Genomic DNA, 21,092 nt, shown 5'->3' on the forward strand with positions numbered 1-21,092 from the left:
TTGAAATGGTAAAAAGAGCAAACCAGACTTTTTTCCTCTACATACAAATGTTCTTCACCAAAAGTAACAAAAAAGCAACGAATGTAATAAAATGAAATGATGAAATTATGAAAATTATATCAGTTCAAAAGTTTGCATCAATGTTTTGAAATATTCTTTTATACTTTGTCCTGACTAGATTAGATTAGACTAGATAGAACTTTATTGATCCCTTAGAAAGATTCCCTCAGGGAAATTGAGGTTCCAGCAGTATTGTATAGCAGCACCTACAATACAATCTTGCTGCAGATAGTGTCTCTGTGCATCGTTCAACTATACAGTGCATTTTGCACAGAGAGTTGCTGTGTGATGCTGTAATGCAGAGGAAGCCTTTTCTTCGTACATACCACAGTCACTTGAGGTATGCTAAAGCACATTTGGCCAAACCAGCTTCATTTTGGAATAAGGTGCTGTGGACTGATGAAACTAAAATTGAGTTATTTGGACATAACAAGGGGCAGTATGCATGGCTGAAAAAGAACACAGCATTCCAAGAAAAACACTTGCTACCTACAGTAAAATTTGGAGGTACTTCCATCATGATGTGGGCTGTGTGGTCAGTGCAGGTACTGGGAATCTTGTTAAAGTTGAGGGTCACATGGATTCCAGTGAATATCAGCGGATTCTTGAGAACAATGTTCATGAATCAGTGACAAAGTTGAACTTGCGCTGGGGCTGGATCTTTCAACAAGACAACGACCCTAAACACTGCTCAAAATCTACTAAGGCATTCACGCAGAGGAACAAGGAATGGCCATCTCAGTCCCCAGACCTGAATATTATTGAACATCTGTGGTGTGATTTTAAGCGGGCTGTCCATGCTCGGAAACCAACAAACCTGAGATGTTTTGTAAAGAAGAACGGTCCAAAATACCTTCAACCAGAATCCAGACCCTCATTGGAAGCTATAGGAAGAGTTTAGAGGCTGTTATTTCTGCAAAAGGAGGATACTAAATATTGATGTATTTTTTTCTGTTGGGGTGCCCAAATTTATGCACCTGCCTAATTTTGTTTAAAGAATTATTGCACACTTTATGTAAATCCTATAAACTTCATTTCACTTCTCAAATATCACTGTGTTTGTCTGCTATATGATATATTTAACTGAAATTGGTGATGCAAACAACCAATGATTTATAAAGGAAAATTATGGGAATCATCGGGGTGCCCAAACTTTTACATACCACTGTGTGTGTCTGTATATATACAGTGAGGAAAAAAAGTATTTGAACACCCTGTGGTTTTGCAAGTTCTCCCACTTATAAATCATGTAGGGGTCTGAAATTTTCATCTTAAGTCCTCTTATTCTGCACTCTTTACCTGTATTAATTGCACCTCTTTGAACTTGTTACCTGTATAAAAGACACCTGTTCACACACTCAATCAATCACACTCCAACCTGTCCACCATAGCCAAGACCAAAGAGCTGTCTAAGGACACCAGGGAAAACTGTAGACCTGCACAAGGCTGGGATGGACTACAGGACAACAGGCAAGCAGCTTGGTAGAAGACAACTGTTATGATTATTTATTAGAAAGTGGAAGAAACACAAGATGAGTGTCAGTCTCTCTTGGTCTGGGATTCCATGCAAGATCTCACTTTGTGGGGTAAGGATGATTCTGAGAAAGCTCAGAACTACACAGGAGGACCTGGTCAATGACCTGAAGAGAGCTGGGACCACAGTCACAAAGATTATATTAGTAACACATGATGCTGTCATGGTTTAAAATCCTGCAGGGCAGCAAGGTCCCCCTGCTCAAGCCAGCACATGTCCAGGCCCATTTGAAGTTCACCAGTGACCATCTGGATGATCCAGAGGAGGCATGGGAGAAGGTCATGTGGTCAGATGAGACCAAAACAGAGCTTTTTGGAATCAACTCCACTTACCATGTTTAGAGGATGAGAACAACCCCAAGAAAACCATCCCAACCGTGAAGCATCGGGGTGGAAACATCATACTCTGGGGGTGCTCTTCTGCAAAGGAGACAGGACGACTGCACCGTATTGAAGGGAGGATGGATGGGGTCATGTATTGCGAGATTTTGGCAAACAACCTCCTTCCCTCAGTAAGAGCATTGAAGATGGGTCATGGCTGGGTTTTCCAGCATGACAATGACCCCAAACATACAGCCAGGGCAACTAAGGAGGGTCTCCGAGAGAAGCATTTCAAGGTCCTGGAGTGGCCTGGCCAGTCTCCAGACCTGAACTCAATAGAAAATCTTTGGAGGGAGCTGAAACTCCAAACCTGAAAAGTCTAGAGAAGATCTGTATGGAGGAGTGGACCAAAATCCCTGCTGCAGTGTGTCCAAACCTGGTGAAAAACTACAGGAAACGTTTGTTCTCTGTAATTGCAAACAAAGGCTACTGTAGCAAATATTAACATTGATTTTCACAGGTGTTCAAATACTTATTTGCAGCAGTAACATACAAATAAATTTTTAAAAAATAATACATTGTGATTTCCAGATTTGTTTTTTTTTGTTTGTTTTTTTTTTTGTTTTTTTTTTAAGATTCTGTCTCTCACAGTGGACATGCACCTAAGATGAAAATTTCAGACCCCTCCATGATTTCTAAGTGGGAGAACTTGCAAAACCGCAGGGTGTTCAAATACGTATTTTCCTCACTGTGTGTGTGTATATATATATATATTATATATATATATATATATTATATATATATACACAGTGAGGAACACACAGGTAAATGTGTTTGGATTAGGCAATTCTCAAAAACTGGGTGATTGTGCAAAAGGTGACTAGTGAGGGAAGCCAGCAAGACACGTGACTACTCTGTTGCTCTGAAAGTGTGGTTCAGCTTTAATCACCAATCTCTGTTTCATGGTGGAGTCATACAGAAAAGGATTTCATTACCAGGAAACAGAGCAAATCTAGGTCATATGTCCCATGTGCCTTCTGGGAAAGTGATGCTGAACTTTGTGTTAGTGTCTACAGGCTTTAATGCTCTGCACAGCCACTGCCTCACCTTGTAACATTGGACCATGAAACCAACTGAGCATCAGCTCAGATTTAAAACACTTTTCTACAATAAGATGAGCTGCAGAAGCACCTACAGATCCTCGTGTTCTCTAATTGGCCTCATTTTTGTTCACTGAATCATAAGTTCTCTGAGCCTTTGGTCAAACATGACTTTCTTCAAGCTGTGTGCTATGACACTTTAGAAGACTTTTGTAAAATGTGTGTTGCTGTACATTCTGTGTGATAAAGCTGCAGTAGTTGCTCTGGCTGTAGACAGCATTTCTCCCAAACAGGTTAGCTGAATATTTTCTGAACCACGAATGTCACTCTGTTGGTGACACAAAATCCTGCAGTGTGGAGGGGAGGAGTGAATCAAAGGTCTTTCCAGTTCACCCAAATTAGAAAAAAGGTTTCTGCTGAAGCTTTCTGGCACATATATTTGGTTCTTGTTGGACGTTTTCAGTTATCTGCCTGACACACTGATAAAGTGGACTGATGGCGGCGGAAATTTGAGACTGATATCTCAGTGTCTTTCTACATTAAAGTAAAACTCTCCACAGAACCAAATATCTCTGATGTTCTGATTCAGGGCAATCAGATACTGACTTCATGGAGTAATTAAAGGGGAGGATACGTTGCCCAATGTAGGTCCAGGAATGTGATTATCTTCAGGTAGATGTTTGGAAGTGGGAACGATTACAATAATGGCAGTATAATAAATATAGCCAGTCTCTCATAGTGCAAGGGAGGAAGAAATCTTTAAGAGCACAGATGAGGACAAAATTATTAGCACACCCATGATATTTATCATTCAAAAATTTCCCAAGTGCTTTTTTGACAGAGCAAGGAATCTTCAACACAGTATTTCTGAACATCCTAGATTTATTTTGGATGCTTAAATTATTTTACTTTGCACACAGAAAAAAATTATTTTGCGAAAACCAAAAACTACCAGGGTCAAGATTTTTGTTGAACCATAGCAGAGGGCTGTATGGGGATTGGATCCAGCCGGGTCCCGCAGGACCCAATGCGAGTCTCGCGGGAGCAGGTGGTTTGAACTTTTGCTGCGGGTGAACTCTGCAAAACAGTGTGAAGAAATCCTTAAACAATCCATCGAGATCCATCAAATTCAAATTATGATATGCTGGATTCTGTATTGCAACAGCATGAGGAGATCTCCACATTACAGCTGAGCAATAACCAGTATCAAAGAATTGCACAGATATAAGCAAACACTTTGAAACCAGTAGTTGCGCTTCTTAAGATATTCAAGGATGCTTCTAATGACCTAGAGTCCGGCAACTCCGCTCCCAGTGCAACATTTCCACTGCTGTGGTCCGTGAGACTCATTGAACACTGCCAAGCAGCATCCTTTGAGCCTGTGCTCTCTGAAGTCGCCAGTGTGTGTGCACGCCTCGCGTCTGTTAGAACTGATGGGCACCAGTGGCACGTCTGCATTCCGTCTGCATCATGACGTACAGGATAGCAACGCTCCTGACTCCAAAAATGCGACTGCTACAGATGTTGCCCCCAGATGTAAGAGAAGACGTGGCTAAAGGTCTGTACTATTAGAGACATAAAAACAGAAAATACACAGTGTAAGTACAAATTACAATAAGTGAAATGCAGTTTAAAAAAAAAAAAAGTATGGTGGGCCTGAAGTGCAAAACACAACAGTAAAAGAGAAACGACAACATTAACCAAAACGGAAAAGGTAGGTACCTTCGGGCAACACGAATCATCGCTGATTGGACGGTGGCCCGTCCTGTCCTGTGAATCGGAACACTGTATACTCAGGTGCCAGACAAACAGAAACAAACGAACGTGCCGCGATGTATTGCCAAAACTGTAACAAAGAGTTCGAGGATAAACCAAACTTCTGCAGTGATTGTGGGAAAAGGCTAAAAGAAGACGGGGAGGACACTTGCGCGACCTTCAAGCTTAAGAGCATGTACGTTTTCACTAGCGGCGCTCATATTTTGAAAACGTAAACCATCCGGTTCACAAGACAGGACGGACCACCGTCCAATCGGCGATGATTCGCGTCGCCCGAAGGTACCTACCTTTTCCGTTTAATGTTGTCGTTTCTTTTGCTGTTGTGTTCGATTTGCTGTCATGTTTTTTGATTTGCTGTTGTGCTGTGCGATTTGCTGTCATGTTTTTTTGATTTGCTGTTGTGCTGTGCGATTTGCTGTTGTGCAAATTGATGTTGTGCTGTGCGATTTGCTGTGCTGTGCGATTTGCTGTCATGTTTTTTGATTTGCTGATGTGCTGTGCGATTTGCTGTTGTGCGATTTGATGTTGTGCTGTGCGATTTGCTGTTGTGCTTTTTTGATTTGCTGTTGTACTGTGCGATTTGCTGTTGTGCTTTTTTGATGTGCTGTTTTGCTCTGCGATTTGCTGTTGTGTTTTGCACTTCAGGGCCACCGTAAGAAACAGATAAACTACAATTAGTACAAATCATAAGTAGGCCTAGCTAAATTGCATGAGCCATTTTATAAATACTTATTTATTCATTTATAAATAAACAACTCAAATCCTATCCAACGGTGCAAAGGAAATTTTTCATAAGATGCAGTTTGACCCGGTCCCGCCCACAGCAGAGGATGAGCCACCAGGCAAATGCAAAGCACAGACCGATTCACAGACTGGGAAGACGAAAGATGATGAAATGAACAGCTGAATATCTCAGCTCCTGGTTCTCTGGTAACTCAGACAGCGTGCTTCAATGGTAGAACAAAGATGGCTTCCCAGCGCTCTCAAAGCTGGCATGTTTCATCTTCAGTATCTCTGCATCGAGTGCGCCTTCAGAACGGGCCTTTACTGTCTGTGGGTGCATATGGGATTGGGACCTCAGTCGGTCAGCAACATTCTCTTCTTCCAAAGCAATATTATGGCCAAGTGATTCATCTGTTAAATTCGTTTCATTCGTTAACTTCATAGCCTCCTCCAACTTCATTGGTGGAGGTTATGTTTGCTTGTCTGTTTGTGAACAACCTGGAGCCCACAATTTTTCATATATAAAGAAATTTTTACTGAAGATTCATATCCTGATAGGTAAGAATTTATTAAATTTTCAAGGTCAAAGAGCAAAGTCAGGAAAAATCCTGGAAAATTGTAAAAATCCCTATCTTCAACATTAAACAAATTTTCAAAAATTTGTAATAGTCAAAAATGATCAAATTTCTTTCATATTTGAGAGCGTTTGATCCAGTGTCGCAGACCGAACGGTCCCCACTACTAATCAGTCCGCCCTGCCTTCACTCACTCAAATCATCTATCTCAGCAATAGATATCTGAAGCTTTTGTACAACAATAATTTCCATATAAATTCATCATTATTTCATCAGAAAAGACGGAGGAAGCGATCAGAGTGCTGCAGCTACGTGAACTGCTAGCTGATGCGTTCACTACGCCTCAGTCACCAATTATCGCCTCGTTTCTGCTTAAAACTGACTTTACAATGATTTAAGAGGCTTTACCTTGTCACCTGATGGTTAATAATCCCATTAATCCATTTGATCACTTTGGGTGAAGAGAGTCTGTCTCAGACAAGCTGCTGAGCTCCAAAATGATGCATGCGCAGTGGAGGCAGGATGGACCAATTTTTTTCTGTTCGGCCTGCGACACCGGATCTGATCCAGATTACGGATGTTGTGGCCATTTGAACGTAACATTGAAAACCCCATTTAATGTATGTTTTACATTATATCTTACTCAGAAATATTTGAAACTGAAATGCAGACTGACAGTCAGTTTCGCCTGACAAAGTTTCATCTGGATCTGATCTGGATTGTGGATTTGTGGACATTTGAATTTGATATTGAAAACCCTTTTGATCTACATTTTATATTATATTTTAGCTTATGAAAAGCCCCTTCTAACAGGACTTTGACCTTGAAAATTTTTTCTAAAGTAAAATTTTGTGGAATTGGAAACTAATGTTGGTGGACGTTTGTGGTGGTCTGCTAGCGTGTTGGTCTAGTTTATTTTATGTTATTTATTAGTATTAGTCCACTCACAGCCTACTCTCAGTGCTATTTGTTAATTAGTTCCTCGCTATAGCTCTGGTTGTATCCATGGAGCACAGAGCTGTCATGTTCAGGAGTTCAGTCATGCACTTAGTGTTCCTCTCAACAGGAAATTATTAAACACAGGCAGACAGACATCTCTCTCTTGTGCACTCACTTTCTGCCTCAGGACTTAACAGTAAGACCTGACTGCTAGGGAGCAGGAAGCAATTGTTCATCACCTGGATACAAGGCAGACAAAAAGGTGATAATTTCAAAGGGTGATTTTATAATAATGGGTATCCTGTTAGTCAAGACTGGTTTTAAAGCTGTCAGAGAACACAGTGCTGCCTGTCACCTTCTCTTCCACTCTACAGTCCAATCTACTCTGCTGCTCAGCACAGTGGCTTAGTGGTTACTGTTGCCTCACAGCAAGAAGGTCATGGGATCGATTCCCACCTGTGGACTTTCTTTGTGGAGTTTGCATGTTCTCTCTGTGTTTGTGTGGGTTTCCTCTGGGTGCTCTGGCTTCCTCCCACATCTAAAGACATGCAGGTTAGGTGGATTAGAAACTTCATAATTGTCCAGGTCTCCCTTTTAAAAGAGATCTGGATCTCAGTGGGACGAACATGGTTAAATAAAAGTTCAATTTCAATTTAATTAAATTTATTTCATTTGTATAGCGCCAAATCACAACAAAGCTGCCTCAAAGCGCTTCACACAAGTAAGGTCTAATCTTACCAACCCCTAGAGCAAGCACACAGGCGACAGTGGTAAGGAAAAACTCCCTCTGATGATTTGAGGAAGAAACCTCAAGCAGACCAGACTCAAAGGGGTGACCCTCTGCTTGGACCATGCTACCAACACAGTTGACCATACAAATAAACAGGAAGTTTTGGGAGTCCATGTTGGTGTACAGGATGGGAGACTTGCAGAAGAAAACTCCCACTTCTGGATGGAGCCACACCTCAAACAGAGAGAAAATAAAAGAAACAGAATCAGGCAGCAGAAAGACAACAAATAAGGTATAATTGTCAGCATTATGCAACAAGAAAAACAGAAGAAAAAAGTCAGCAGGTCAAAGAGCCTTTTCTCATCGTGCACCCACCCTGTGGAACAGTTTTCTGCGACTGTGAGGCAGTCAGAGTCTGTGGACATTTTTAAGTCAAGACTGAAAACCCATTTTTATTCTCTTTCTTATGAATAGTTTTTATTTTTTATCTGTTTTATTTTACTTCTGTTTTTAATTATGTTTAATTTTTTTTTTTTTTTTTTTTTTTTTTTAAATTGTATGTTGAATTTTTTCATGAAGGCGCCTTGCTCATTATAAGCTAATTAAATTAAAAGAAATACTAAGGTGATCGCCGATCGCGAGCCGTAAGCTTCACTAAAAGACCCAGACTTTAGATAAAGTTGACGCTGCGACCTGCTCTGTTTACTAATAAAATTAATTTAAAAGAGTATACTATACTATGCCAGTATGCTAGCCATATAGTCTGTAGAATCTGACTGTTTTAATGACGCAGGGAGATTATTCCACAGAACAGGGGCAGGAAGAGAAAGCTCTGTGGCTCTATGACCCGCAGACTTTTTATTCACCCTTGGGACACAAAGTTGTCCTGCACCCTGAGAACGCAAAGCCCGGGCCGGTACATCAGGTTTCATTAGGTCAGCTAAGTAGGGAGGTGCTAGTCCGTGAATAATTTTATAGGTTGATATCAGAACCTTAAAATCTGATCTCACAGGGACAGGAATCCAGTGAAGAGACGCCAAAATGGGTGTAATGTCGTCACATTTTCTGCTTCCTGTCAAAACTCTGGCAGCAGCATTTTTAACCAATTGGAGACCCCTAATGCTGCACTAAACATAGAACATTGCAGTAGTCCAATCTAGAAGAAACAAATGCATGAATCAGGTCTCAGCATCAGCCATAGACAGGATGGGATGAATCTTTGCTATATTTCACAGGTGGAAGAAAGCACTCCGTGCAATATCTCTAATGTGGAGGTCAAAGGACAACATAGGATCAAAAATTACCCCAAGGTTCCTCACTTTGTCAATGTGATGTATGACACACGAGCCTAAGCTAAGCATTAGTTGGTCAAATTGATGCCTATGTCTCACTAGACCAAGAACCATCATTTCAGTCTTATCAGAGTTTAAAAGTAGGAAATTGCGAGACATCCAGTTTTTCACTGATGCAAGGAACTCTTCTAAGGATTTTATGTGGCTGAGATTACTAGCATTTATCGGCATGTATAACTGAGTATCATCAGCATAGCAATGAAAGGTAATCCCAAAACGCCGAAGTATGTACCCAAGGGGTGCTATATAAAAGGAAAAAAGCAGGGAGCCTAAGACGGACACCCCTGTGGAACCCCAAATTGCATGTCACCAAGGTTAGAGGTAGTGTTATTGTACAAAACACAGTGAAAACATCTGTTCAGGTATGATGTCAACCATGCCAAAGGCATTCCCAGTAATCTTAAAATGATTCTCCAGCCTATCGAGTAGAATATGGTGATCCACCGTATCAAACACAGCTCTAAGATCTGCGATCTGAGACAAAGATTGTGACACAATGCCTCACTCAGTTGAGCTGAGGTCTTTGAAAAGATAGAGGGGAGTGCGACAGAGACAGACTACAGTATTTCTGAAATGTTAGTCTCGTGCTCTCAAATGATCAGTAGTGCCTGTGTTAGTTTTCAGTTCAGCTGCAAATTATTCCGACATGAATAACAATTTAAGGGTTGCAGCAACAGTGTGGGTATTACAGATGAAATTTTCTTTTTGTGCTCTTCTAAACATAAAATGTAAAAGCTGGCTTTATTTTCAGCAGCACATCAACCTCTGTTAGAAAGTGAGTCTGTAAAAGGCCTCTAGTGTATGTCCCAAAGAAATATTTTTCTTTGTTGTTGAGATTGAATCTGTGTGACAGAAAGGGACAGAGAAACAAAAGCAAACATCTCTGAAGATTTGAAAAAAATTACTGGAGTTCCTTCTTCATGCATTATGGCTTTATTCAGCAGTTCCTCCCAAAGTTTCAGTCAAGCATAAAACGCATGTCCACATTAAGTGTTAGGACTTATATTTAAAATTGATGATGTAGTGTTAAGTGTGGAAATGCATATTTTAGGTCTTTGTAAAAGTGAATGTAGAGCCTAGTCTCTCTTGCTTTCTCACTCCTCAAATTAACATTTTTTTCCTCAATCAGGTAAAGCGTTCCCGCAGCAAAGGGGGCCTGGCAGGTCCTGATGGAACCAAGTCTGTGTTTGGTCAGATGTGTGCCAAAATGAGTTCCTTCAGTCCTGACAGCCTGCTGCTCCCTCATCGTGTCTGGAAGGTGAAATTTGTAGGTAAGTCTTGTGCTACCCTGAGACTGAGGCCTCTCATTCTCAGGTCTCCTGGTTTCAGGGTTACTGTGAGGATCTGATGGTCTGCATGCAAGTCCTCACCCTGAGTCATTTTAAGTACACTATTTTTTTTCTCAGGGGAGTCTGTGGATGACTGTGGCGGTGGCTACAGCGAGTCCATCGCTGAAATGTGTGAGGAGCTGCAGAACGCTCTGACGCCGCTGCTCATTGTCACCCCCGAATGGCAGAGACGAGTCCGGCGCAAACAGAGACTGTTTCCTGCTCAACCCTGCAGCCAAGTCCCCTCTTCACATGAGCATGTTCCGTTTCTTAGGTATAATCCAGTTAAGCTGTCAGTCACTTCTGTTTGGAGTTTAATCCCTGACAAACAAAAACTGTGAAAACTGTGTTCTGTATTCCTACTAACCACAAAAAACATCTGCCCAGTTCAATGCTGATATGTCATATTGCTGCATATATTTTGCACACTCCGACAGATTTTGATCACGTTGATTTTGGGTTAATGCCCTTTCTGTCTCGCTGTGTCTGCAGGAGTCCTTCTGGGCATCGCCATCCGCACTGGAAGCCCTCTTAGTCTGAACCTGGCAGAGCCAGTGTGGAAGCAGCTGGCAGGCATGAACCTCACCATCGCTGACCTCAGTGAGGTGTGTGTTCGCACAGTGCAGCTCTCAGTGTCTGCACTTCTCTCCGAAACGTGACTAATAGTGTGAAAACACATCAATATTTAACAGCTGTTTATTTGAGATAACATGGTTGATTGATTGTATCACAGTGTAACCACACAGTACTCCTTCAGTGTTCCATGAAGCCTCACTTAACTTTGTTGTGATGTAAATTAACACGGCAGCATTGTTGCCTCACAGCAAGAAGGTTGTGGGATCGATTCCCACCTGTGTCCTGAGATGAGATGAGTGAATGAGTGTAAATGAACTTTCCCCTCAAGCTAAAACTAAAATAATTTTTTTTGTCTCTGATGTTGAGTAATTTTTCATTGTATTCTGATTTGCTGAATTATCTGCAGAAATGACTCAAACTGAGCAGTTCTTAAAGCATTTAATCAAATAAGTTGTGGTCCACTTCCTTCACTATTATTTGTATGAAGTTGGCATGAGTCCACTGCTGCCCTCACATTGTGATCATGAGCTCCTATAACATCTTTGGGATAGTACTGATGAGGAAAAATTTTTCCCCCCACAAAGCTGCTCTTGTTTTGTGGTTTTTCTATTTGGATATTATAAAGGTTAGCTGGCACATGAAATGAGCACAAGACTCAAGAAAGGGGCAAATTCCTGCAGAGCTCACTGGAACAGTGTTGTAGGCTCGAGGAAAAGAGCAAGTTCACTCACTCACGTCACTCAGTCACTGACTCACTCACTCACTCACTCACACAAAGAACACAGTAATGAATACCAGATTAAAAAAAACTGGTACTGTACATCAAATCAAATAAACCAGCACTCAAATAATAATGGTTGTCCTTTTGGCTGTTCCCTAGACCTCTTCAAATTAGACCTTTTTCATCAACTCATGCAAACTGATATTATTCCCATTCTCCAAGGTCTAAATTAACTAAATATACCAGTTACTTTGATCTTGGACCTTGGCTATGCCTGCCTCAAGAGTCATGTAGTTTTTTCAAAAACTCTGCAAAATTCTGGATATTATGTCCTTGTTTTCTTTGTAGCTTCCCAGAGGTTAATGCTATAGCATTGAAAGAGGTACCAAATGAAAGCTAATAAAATTGTCTTGCATATGGTGTCAAACACATGAACACCTGTGTAAATTTTAACATTTTAATGCACAAAAATACATATTTTTGATGCTTGGAAAGGATGACATCATATGATACATAACTTTATCTCAAAAATGTTACTCTATAGTCTATACAGCTTTACTAAAGCTGTATAGACTATAGAACTATAGACTATAGAGCTCATGAAAAATGAGAGCAAAAACAAAAGTGTTGGATTTATATTTTTGTTCAGTGTATAATTGTTTCCTGGAGATTAATGCAAAATATTAAAATGCATGTTTTGTTTTAATAGCAGTGCTAATATATTCAGTTTCATTTGGCTCATTGTAACTGAATTTTTTACTCATTACTTCCAGTGAAATTTATGATTTTGTTTACTTGGTGATAATTTGGCTTATTTGTCAAACTTGTCATGTGACGTTCACTGATCTTGACGCAGCATACAGCTTTAGTAAAGCTGTATAGACTATAGAGTAACATTTTTGAGATAAAGTTATGTATCATATGATGTCATCCTTTCCAAGCATCAAAAATATGTGTTTGTGCATTCAAATGAGTTAAAATTTACACAGGTGTTCATGTGTTTGACACCACATTCAAGACAATTTTATTAGCTTTCATTTGGTACCACTTTCAATGCTATAGCATTAACCTCTGGGAAGCTACAAAGAAAACAAGGACATAATATCCCGAATTTTGCAGCATTTTTGAAAAAACTGCATGGCTCTTGAGGCAGGCATAGCCAAGGTCCTGGTATATTTAGTTAAGTTAGACCTTGGAGAATGGGAATAATATCAGTTTGCATAAATTTGATAATTAGGTCTAATTTGAAGAGGTCTACTGTTCCCATTTGTTGGGGTTTGCCACAGTGAATACAGTCAGATCCGCATTGATATTTGGCACGTTTTATGCCAGATGCCCTTCCTGATGTAACTCCAGTACTCCAAGTACTAACCAGGCCCCACACTGCTTAGCTTCTGAGATCTGACAAGATCAGGCTTACACAGAGCAGACTGCCTGCAGACTCAAATAGTGATGGTCATTAAAATTTGGTCAGTAATATTAGTTGTATTATAATTGTGTCATGTTCATGAACACACTAGGAATCAAACTCTGCTGTTTTCAGTTTGCACTTCAGTTTACATATTTTTTAAAATTTCAAACGAACATCAGTATTCTGTAAAAATATTTAGGCTTCCTAATTCAGCTTCAGTTCAGTTTATTTATACAGCACCAAACCACAACAGTTATGGCAAAGAAACACACTCAAGCAAGGATTCCACCTTTCCCACCCCATGACAAGTACAGTGGCCACAGCAGTCAGGAAAATTTCCCTTGGCAGTTTTTGGTGATGGGAAAAAAGATCAAGCAGTCCAGACTCGGTGTGGTGCCCATCTGCCTTTGTCATATTAACACATAAAACAAAAGCACAACACAGACTTGTCAAAACATGCAAAGACATGTTGCAGCTAAGCAACCACACGAGGGTCCATTATTCACATTGACAGGTGGTTGCAGTGGAAAACAGACTGCAATTAGTAAATCAGTGCCGTCAATACCAAATCAATCATTGAAACAACGCATTCACTAATTCTTACCATGCTTATTGCAAAAAGAACACAAGAGTAAACAGCTTCTTGTCCCCACTGAACAGACAAAAGCATTACAACGGAGCGACACATGTACATGTTAACCTCACTAAATGTAAATACACTTTTTAATTTAACCCCTTAAAATGTTCAGCTCAACAGTTTGGTAGAGCATATTGAGATCTACTGCATTCTATTGAAAAATGTGCCTTACCTCAGTCTAGCCATCCTTGTTGTGTTCCTACCTGTCCCACATAGTCAAGTGTCATGAAGGTTTTTCACCTACCATATTTACTCCATTATTTACGCCCCAGGGGCCTGCAATTTTTGTGAATGCATGCGCGTTGATGCATGCATGCTGTACACAGTACAACCTTATGGTACGTACGCACATACGTACTGCAGTCAAGAGAAGCAGCACAGGCTCGAAGCAAATGTTGGTTTTCTACATACTGTAGTTGATACACAGTTACATAAAGTGGCTCCATGCAAATGTTGCTACTCATCAGCGTTCAAGCTAAAAGTCTTGAAAGAAGCAGAAGAGAAGGGGAAGCACCAGGATAAGCTTGCAACCCTGGCTAAAATAGCAAAACAGCTGCCTGGTGAGGGGAGGAAAGTGCTTTATTGAGACATTGAAGAGGAGCTGATAAAATGGTTCCAGGAAAGGAGAACGGCAGGCGTTCGCATGACAGGGCAGGGTCTGAAATACAAGGGACTGCGGCTTGTCATGAGTGTAGACTGTGCCATCTTGTAACTGTAGGTGGTAATGCAGTATATTTTCACGAGTTGCTTTGACTTAAAAGTCACAGGACCAGCCGAACAAGTAAAAAAAAAAGCACAACTTATAGTTTGAAAAATACAGTATTCTAGCACAAATACAATGTTGCCTTTTTTGTGCTATTTTTATGAAAGACCATCAAGTTATTTGACTGTTTTTTCAATGAATAAATAAATGCATAACACAAAGATCAATACCAGTGATCATTTAGCAGTTTTCATAATTTTTCAGATGTTTTGGGCATATTAAATGTTCCTAAATCACAGTATTGTGAAAAACATGAGGACTTGAGAACTGGAGTTGTAGCTATCATAGCTGCCCAGTTGTGGATGTTGGTCTTTTTAGGATAAACCTGTTGCAGTTAAAGGCTTCTTTATTTCTGCAAATGTCCTGGTCATTTTACTGTATGCTTTCACTAATGACTCATAGAGACACAAATTCAGGTGTTGGCACATTTTGTCGTTGCTCCTTGCAGGTTGATAAGGATTTTATTCCTGGCCTGATGTACATCCGGGACAATGAGGCCACAGCTGAGGAGTTTGAGGCCATGACATTGCCATTCACAGTGCCGAACGCCAGCGGTCAGGACATCCAGCTCAGCTCCAAGTACTGCCACATTACTCTGGAGAACCGCACAGAATATGTTCGCCTAGCAATAAATTACAGGTAAGACACAAGTGCTTGCTTCTTTGTGTAAATTCACTGCTCTGTGCAACAACAAGCAGTCACTTGCACACTTTTTCACTCTGCAGGCTCCATGAGTTTGACGAGCAGGTGTCTGCAGTGAGGGAGGGAATGGCTCGAGTGGTTCCTGTTCCCTTGCTGTCACTTTTCACTGGTTATGAACTAGAAACAATGGTGAGTAAGCGTGTTTTAGCCTGGCAGACTGTCCTGTTTTCATCTGCCCTTCTTTACCACTGAGCTGCACTAAGCGTTTTCTCTCTTCTCAGGTGTGTGGGAGTCCGGACATTCCTCTCCACCTCTTGAAGTCAGTGGCTACCTACAAAGGAGTGGAGCCAACAGCTCCACTCATCCAGTGGTTCTGGGAGGTGATGGAGTCCTTCTCCAATACAGAGAGGTCCCTCTTCCTTCGGTTCGTCTGGGGGCGCACGCGTCTGCCCCGCACCATTGCTGATTTCCGTGGGCGGGATTTTGTTGTGCAGGTAAGAAGTATAATGCCACAGTCACACTACTGAGCTGCACAGTGTCATGAAATGAGTGGAGCTGGTAGCTTGTTTTGACAGTGACTGTTTTCATGCGCCGCTTGTTGTCATTTTGGAGTTAATCATTGTAACTCATGTCATGTCTGAGAGCATGCACTGGTGTTGCACTTTGCTGCATCTGCAACACCACAGAACCCCTCCTGCCCCGGTTCCTGGATGGAAACCACCCAGGCAGACAACTGGTTCACTCCCACATCTCTAAAATAGCAATCTGTCTACCACAGCCAGATTTGCACACAGTCTGGCTGGATGACTTGCAGACATGCACACAGCTGGTGATCCGAATAGGCTGTAGGAGTTCTTCTGCAACCAGACTCTGAAAGTTGCTGAGGATTGTACTGGAACCACCATTGTCCATAGGAGGAGTTGTTTCATTTCTGAAGACACTCTAAATATCATCCAGAGGAGTCATAGTGCACGGCTTGATGGAAATGTTAGGATGTACAGGGAGTTGAGAAAGTGGGCTGTGATGGCCCAGAGAATGGACAAGGAAGCATTTGTTCGAGGAATCTGTAATCATATGACACACCATTTGTGGTCTGGTGACCCTCAACCTGCTTACTGAGGAATCAAAGGACTTTGTTCCTCTAGACCTGCACCCTGTCCCAGTGCAGCTCTGGCAGAGGATGGTTCCTGACAGATGCCTCTACTGCACTGTCACATTGGGCTGCCTACTTTGAGCAGCTGTATAAAGCTGATCCTCCTGCTGGGATGATAGACATGTGAGATCACAAAGGCTGTGAAACAACTGAAAGCTCCTGGGATTCGTGACATTGGAGCTGAGGTCCTCCGGGCAGGTGGACATGCTGTTCTCTTGGCATTGCAAAAATTTTTCTTTCACTCTGGGAGACTGATAATCCTACAGATTAGAAAAAAGGTCTTGTGTTCCCAGTCTAGAAAGCGAAGGGTGATCGCATGGATTGTAACAACTGTAGGGGTATCACACTGCTCTCTGTGCCAGGGAAGATGCTTGCAAAGGTCATTCTTAATAGGATTTAGGTTCAGCTACTTGTTGCTCAGTGACCAGAATAATTTGACTTCACACCCAAGAAGTCAACTGTTGACCCCATTTTAGCCCTGCAGATACTCATAGAATGTGAGCCTGAGCATTGGCAGTGCTTCTTTGTGGCTTTTGTCATTTCGCAAAATGTTTGATTCAGTTGATCAGTCTAATCTCTGGGACATCCTGAGAATTCGTAGGATACCCAATAAGCTACTGGACATGATAGCCAGCCTATATACAGGTACTGCGAGTGCTGTGCTGAGTGGAGGTAAAGATTCTGAGTTTTTCCCAGTGAAAACTGGTGTTTGTCGGGGGGGGGGTGGTGTTCTCGCTCCTACACTGTTACGTGCTTGCATGGACTGGGTGTTGGGGTGGGGTTGTAAAAAGCAGTGACTTGGGTGCTTTTGTTGGCAAGGAAAGGTTAACTGACCTTGACTCTGCAGATGATGCTGTGATCTTTGCAGAGTCAATGGATACTCTGATTGCAGCACTTGAGAAACTGAATGAGGAATCAGAGTGTCTGCGTTTGAGATTTTCTTGAATCAGGACCATGATTCAGACTTTTAACGACCTCCTGGACTCAGTCATCAGAAGTGTAGGATGAATCTGGAAAGTATTCACAGCGCTTCACTTTTTGCACATTTTGTTGTTAGTTTTAATCCAAAATGGATTAAATTAATTTTTTTCTCAAAATTCTACGCACAATACCCCATAATGACAATGTGAAAAGGTTTGTTTTTTAGATTCTTGAAAATTTAACAACCATCTCTGCAGCAATCCACCAATCAGGCCTGTATGATGGATGGCCAGATGGAAGCCACTCCTTACTAAAAGGCACATGGCAGCCGGCCTGGAGTTTGCCAAAAGACACCTGAAGAACTCTCAGACCATGAGAAACAAAATTCTCTGGTCTGATGAGACTAAGATTGAACACTTTGGTGTGAATGCCAGGCGTCGTTTGGAGGAAATCAGGCACCGTCCCTACAGTGAAGCATGGTGGTGGCAGCATCATGTTGTAGGGATGTTTTTCAGCAGCAGGAACTGGGAGACTAGTCAGGATTGAGGGAAAGATGAATGCAGCAATGTACAGAGACATCCTTGATGAAAACCTGCTCCAGAGCGCTCTTGACCTCAGACTGGGGCGACAGTTCATCTATCAGCAGGACAGTGACCCTAAACACACAGCCAAGATATCAAAGGAGTGGCTTTAGACAACTCTGTGAATGTCCTTGAGTGGCGCAGCCAGAGTCCAGACCTGAATCTGATTAAACATCTCTGGAGAGATCTGAAAACTGCTGTGCACCGATTCTGATGGAGCTTGAGAGGTGCTACAAAGAGGAATGGGCAAAACTGCCCAAAGATAGGTGCACCACGTTTGTGGCATCATCATTCAAGAAGACTTGAGGCTGTAACTGCTGCCAAAGGTGCATCAACAGAGTATTGATCAAAGGGTGTCAATACTTATGTACATTTTGAAAATTTGACCCAGATTTGGAAACTGGTGCCGATGATTGACAAAGATGGATCAAGAAGTTACTATGATGCTTCAAAATGTGCCCTGATTTGCTCTTTGGGATTAAATGGGAAGGAATGGCACTCTGTGGAATTGACCGTAATGTGGAGTTGCGTCAGGACAGACACCTGGCGTAAAACTTGTGCCAAATCAACATGCAGATCATCTCTGATCTGCTGTGGTGGCCCCAAGTTAAAAAGTGACAAGCTGAAATAATTGTTGTTTATTGAAATTGCTCACTGCTTACTAATGTAGTACTCAATAATAAAAATACTTGCAGCCTTCCTATGAATCCTCACATATGTCGGGGGTTCATATTTTTACAAACCCTCTAATAAAATGTGATAAGGGACTTAATGCCATCATAACTGTTTTGCATGTGTGTTGCAGGTGCTAGATAAGTACAACCCCCCTGACCACTTCCTCCCGGAGTCCTACACATGTTTCTTCCTGCTGAAGCTGCCAAGGTACTCCTGTAAGCAGGTGCTGGAGGAGAAACTCAAGTACGCCATTCACTTCTGCAAGTCTATTGACACTGATGACTACGCCCGCATCGCTCTGTCCGGGGAGCCCGCCGCTGATGACAGCAGCGAAGACTCTGACAATGAGGACGCTGACTCCTTCGCTTCAGACTCCACCCAGGACTACCTGACAGGACACTGAAGTCTGTCTGACCTTTGCAGAAGCACTGATCCCCGAAGAGTTGAGGTGATGCAGCCACCACAGGAAGTTGATATGCACATTCATACAGACGTTCTATGAAGACACAAACATCTATGGGGGGAAAATGTGCAATGAGCTTTTAAAAGCATTATAAGCTACAGAGAGGAACAAAGGTTCGCTCTTACTTAGTTTCTTCAAAAGGTGATTGTGATTCTTGTATATCATGGGGAAAAATGTATAGTACATTACAGAAAGAAAGGCTCCAGCCAAACACTGTGGTAGATTTCCCCCGCCCGGTTTGTGTAGATTTCCTGTTCCTAGTTTGTACATACAAACCGACGTGTGACAAAACAGTAGTATTAGTTACGTTTCTTGGTAAACACATTTCTTTACATAAAATTTTTTAACTTGAAGTGTGGGTCAGAGCTCCCTGAAGGATGGTTTTAAGGTTGCTGTCCTTGCTCCTCCACGTGCACTGTCTCCTTACAGATTGTATATATGATTGTGCCATGTATTCACCAAGGCTCTCATTCCTGCATATTAAAAGTAAGTCCCTTCAGCTGCTCCCTTGTTTCACTGAGTCACCACAGCAGATCTAAGGTGGATCGCATGTTGATTTGGCACGTTTTACACCGGATGCTCTTCCTGATGCATCTCTATATTACATGGAGAACTGTGGCAAGGGTGGGGTTTGAACCGGGAACCTTCCGCCCTGAAACCAAGCACACTAACCAACATTTCTGTTAATAAACTGAAAAGGAAAAATCTAAACCTCCTTTGTGATCTTTTTCTGTTCTTTAGGCCGCAGTGATTGTCTTTGTTTTTATGCCCCTGTATGGCACTGTGTTTTCAGCCCAGCCGTCTGCGCGGGTGTCTGTCCAGACATCCATTTGTAAACTTTTTGTTTAGACACAATAACTAAAGAAAACCTCTTCTGATTAAAGCAATTTCATGGTGGTGCTTTGGGGGAGGCTGGAGGAAGGTTCCTTTCGAAAATGGGGTCAGTACACAATTTTAAAACTGCAATCTTTCTCTGTACAAAGATACCATATACTACATTTAAAACACCAGTCTTTCACTATAGAAATAAATTCCATATTTTATTATCACCTCAACCAACGTAACATACGAGCGGGGCCATATTTTTTTGTTGCTCTTGTGTTCTTCAGGCTGGACAAGCCATCTGGATCTGACATTCTGCAGAAACAAATATGAATTCATTTGTCTACTTTTTGTATTAATTTTTTAATATCAGTTTCCTGGATTTTTATTTTGTTTTATTACTTTTTTGGATCAGTGCTCTACAAATGAAACACTGTAGTCTGGATTAAGATGACCTGTAGAAATGTAATGAGCTTAGAAAGGGTTTGAACGTGTGGTATTACATTTTCTAAACCAGGTCGCAGGCTCACTTACGTGCTTTGTTCTCTCTCTGTCCTCTCTCGCCTGTGAACCCTGACACTGGGTTTCTGTTTTACCTCTTAACTGTGGGATTAACTGAAGTATTGCGTCAGATGCACTTGAGCACAAGAAGGTGTAGCCACTCCTTAATTTACTAAACCTAAATAAATCAGACCTTTAAAAGACGAGCCATAATTTGTGAAGACAGCAGCCCTGTTATGTTCCACAACAAAAACATTACTGTCTGGAAGGTGTTTGTTTGTTTTGTTTGGTTTTTATTGTTTTGTGCTATGAAGGCATGTCCCTTTAAGAACCCTCTTTTTTTTTTTTTTTTTCTCCCCCACTGCACATACCTGTAGTAAAGTCATTCATGTGTGTGAGACCACTGAGTTCACGAAAGCTGATTGGCTTAAAAGTCATTGGAATTCTTTGTCGACTTACATTTTCCCTTCGAATAATACTCACAAAGTACATGATGCCAGTGTCGGTCAGTGCTTCTTAGTACATTCCTGTTCTAAAGACGGAGCCAGGCCGTGAATTTCTAATTCCAAAACTGAACTGGCACAACTCTGGTATGATTGGCTCTCAGTGAGCATATTGTTTTCTGTGTATTTTTTACTGTGCGATAGGTTGGTCACAGTGAGAGTTTTAAGAAAATTAAACTATGTATAGTCCTTTTTTTTTCTTTTTTTTTCTTCTCCTTCTTTTATAGTCCTCTGCCTTTGGAAGTTCAGATAAATGATCTGGGCCTAGTATTACCATGTAATATTA

The 21,092-nt window shown here is 41.5% G+C and overlaps 1 protein-coding gene across 1 annotated transcript in view; it reads left to right on the forward strand.

Moving 5' to 3' along the window:
- LOC117518171 (E3 ubiquitin-protein ligase HERC2-like) overlaps positions 1–19,330 on the forward strand; it is a 248,382-nt gene extending 229,052 nt beyond the window's left edge. The window contains exons 86-87 of the mRNA XM_034179230.1: positions 15,469–15,681; positions 18,648–19,330. Coding sequence (XP_034035121.1) covers positions 15,469–15,681; positions 18,648–18,920 — 486 coding nt within the window. The 3' untranslated portion in view covers positions 18,921–19,330. The remainder of the gene's footprint in view (positions 1–15,468; positions 15,682–18,647) is intronic.
- Positions 19,331–21,092: the final 1,762 nt, after the last annotated feature.

This window comes from Thalassophryne amazonica, chromosome 10, assembly GCF_902500255.1.
Source record: "Thalassophryne amazonica chromosome 10, fThaAma1.1, whole genome shotgun sequence".
NCBI lineage: Eukaryota > Metazoa > Chordata > Actinopteri > Batrachoidiformes > Batrachoididae > Thalassophryne > Thalassophryne amazonica.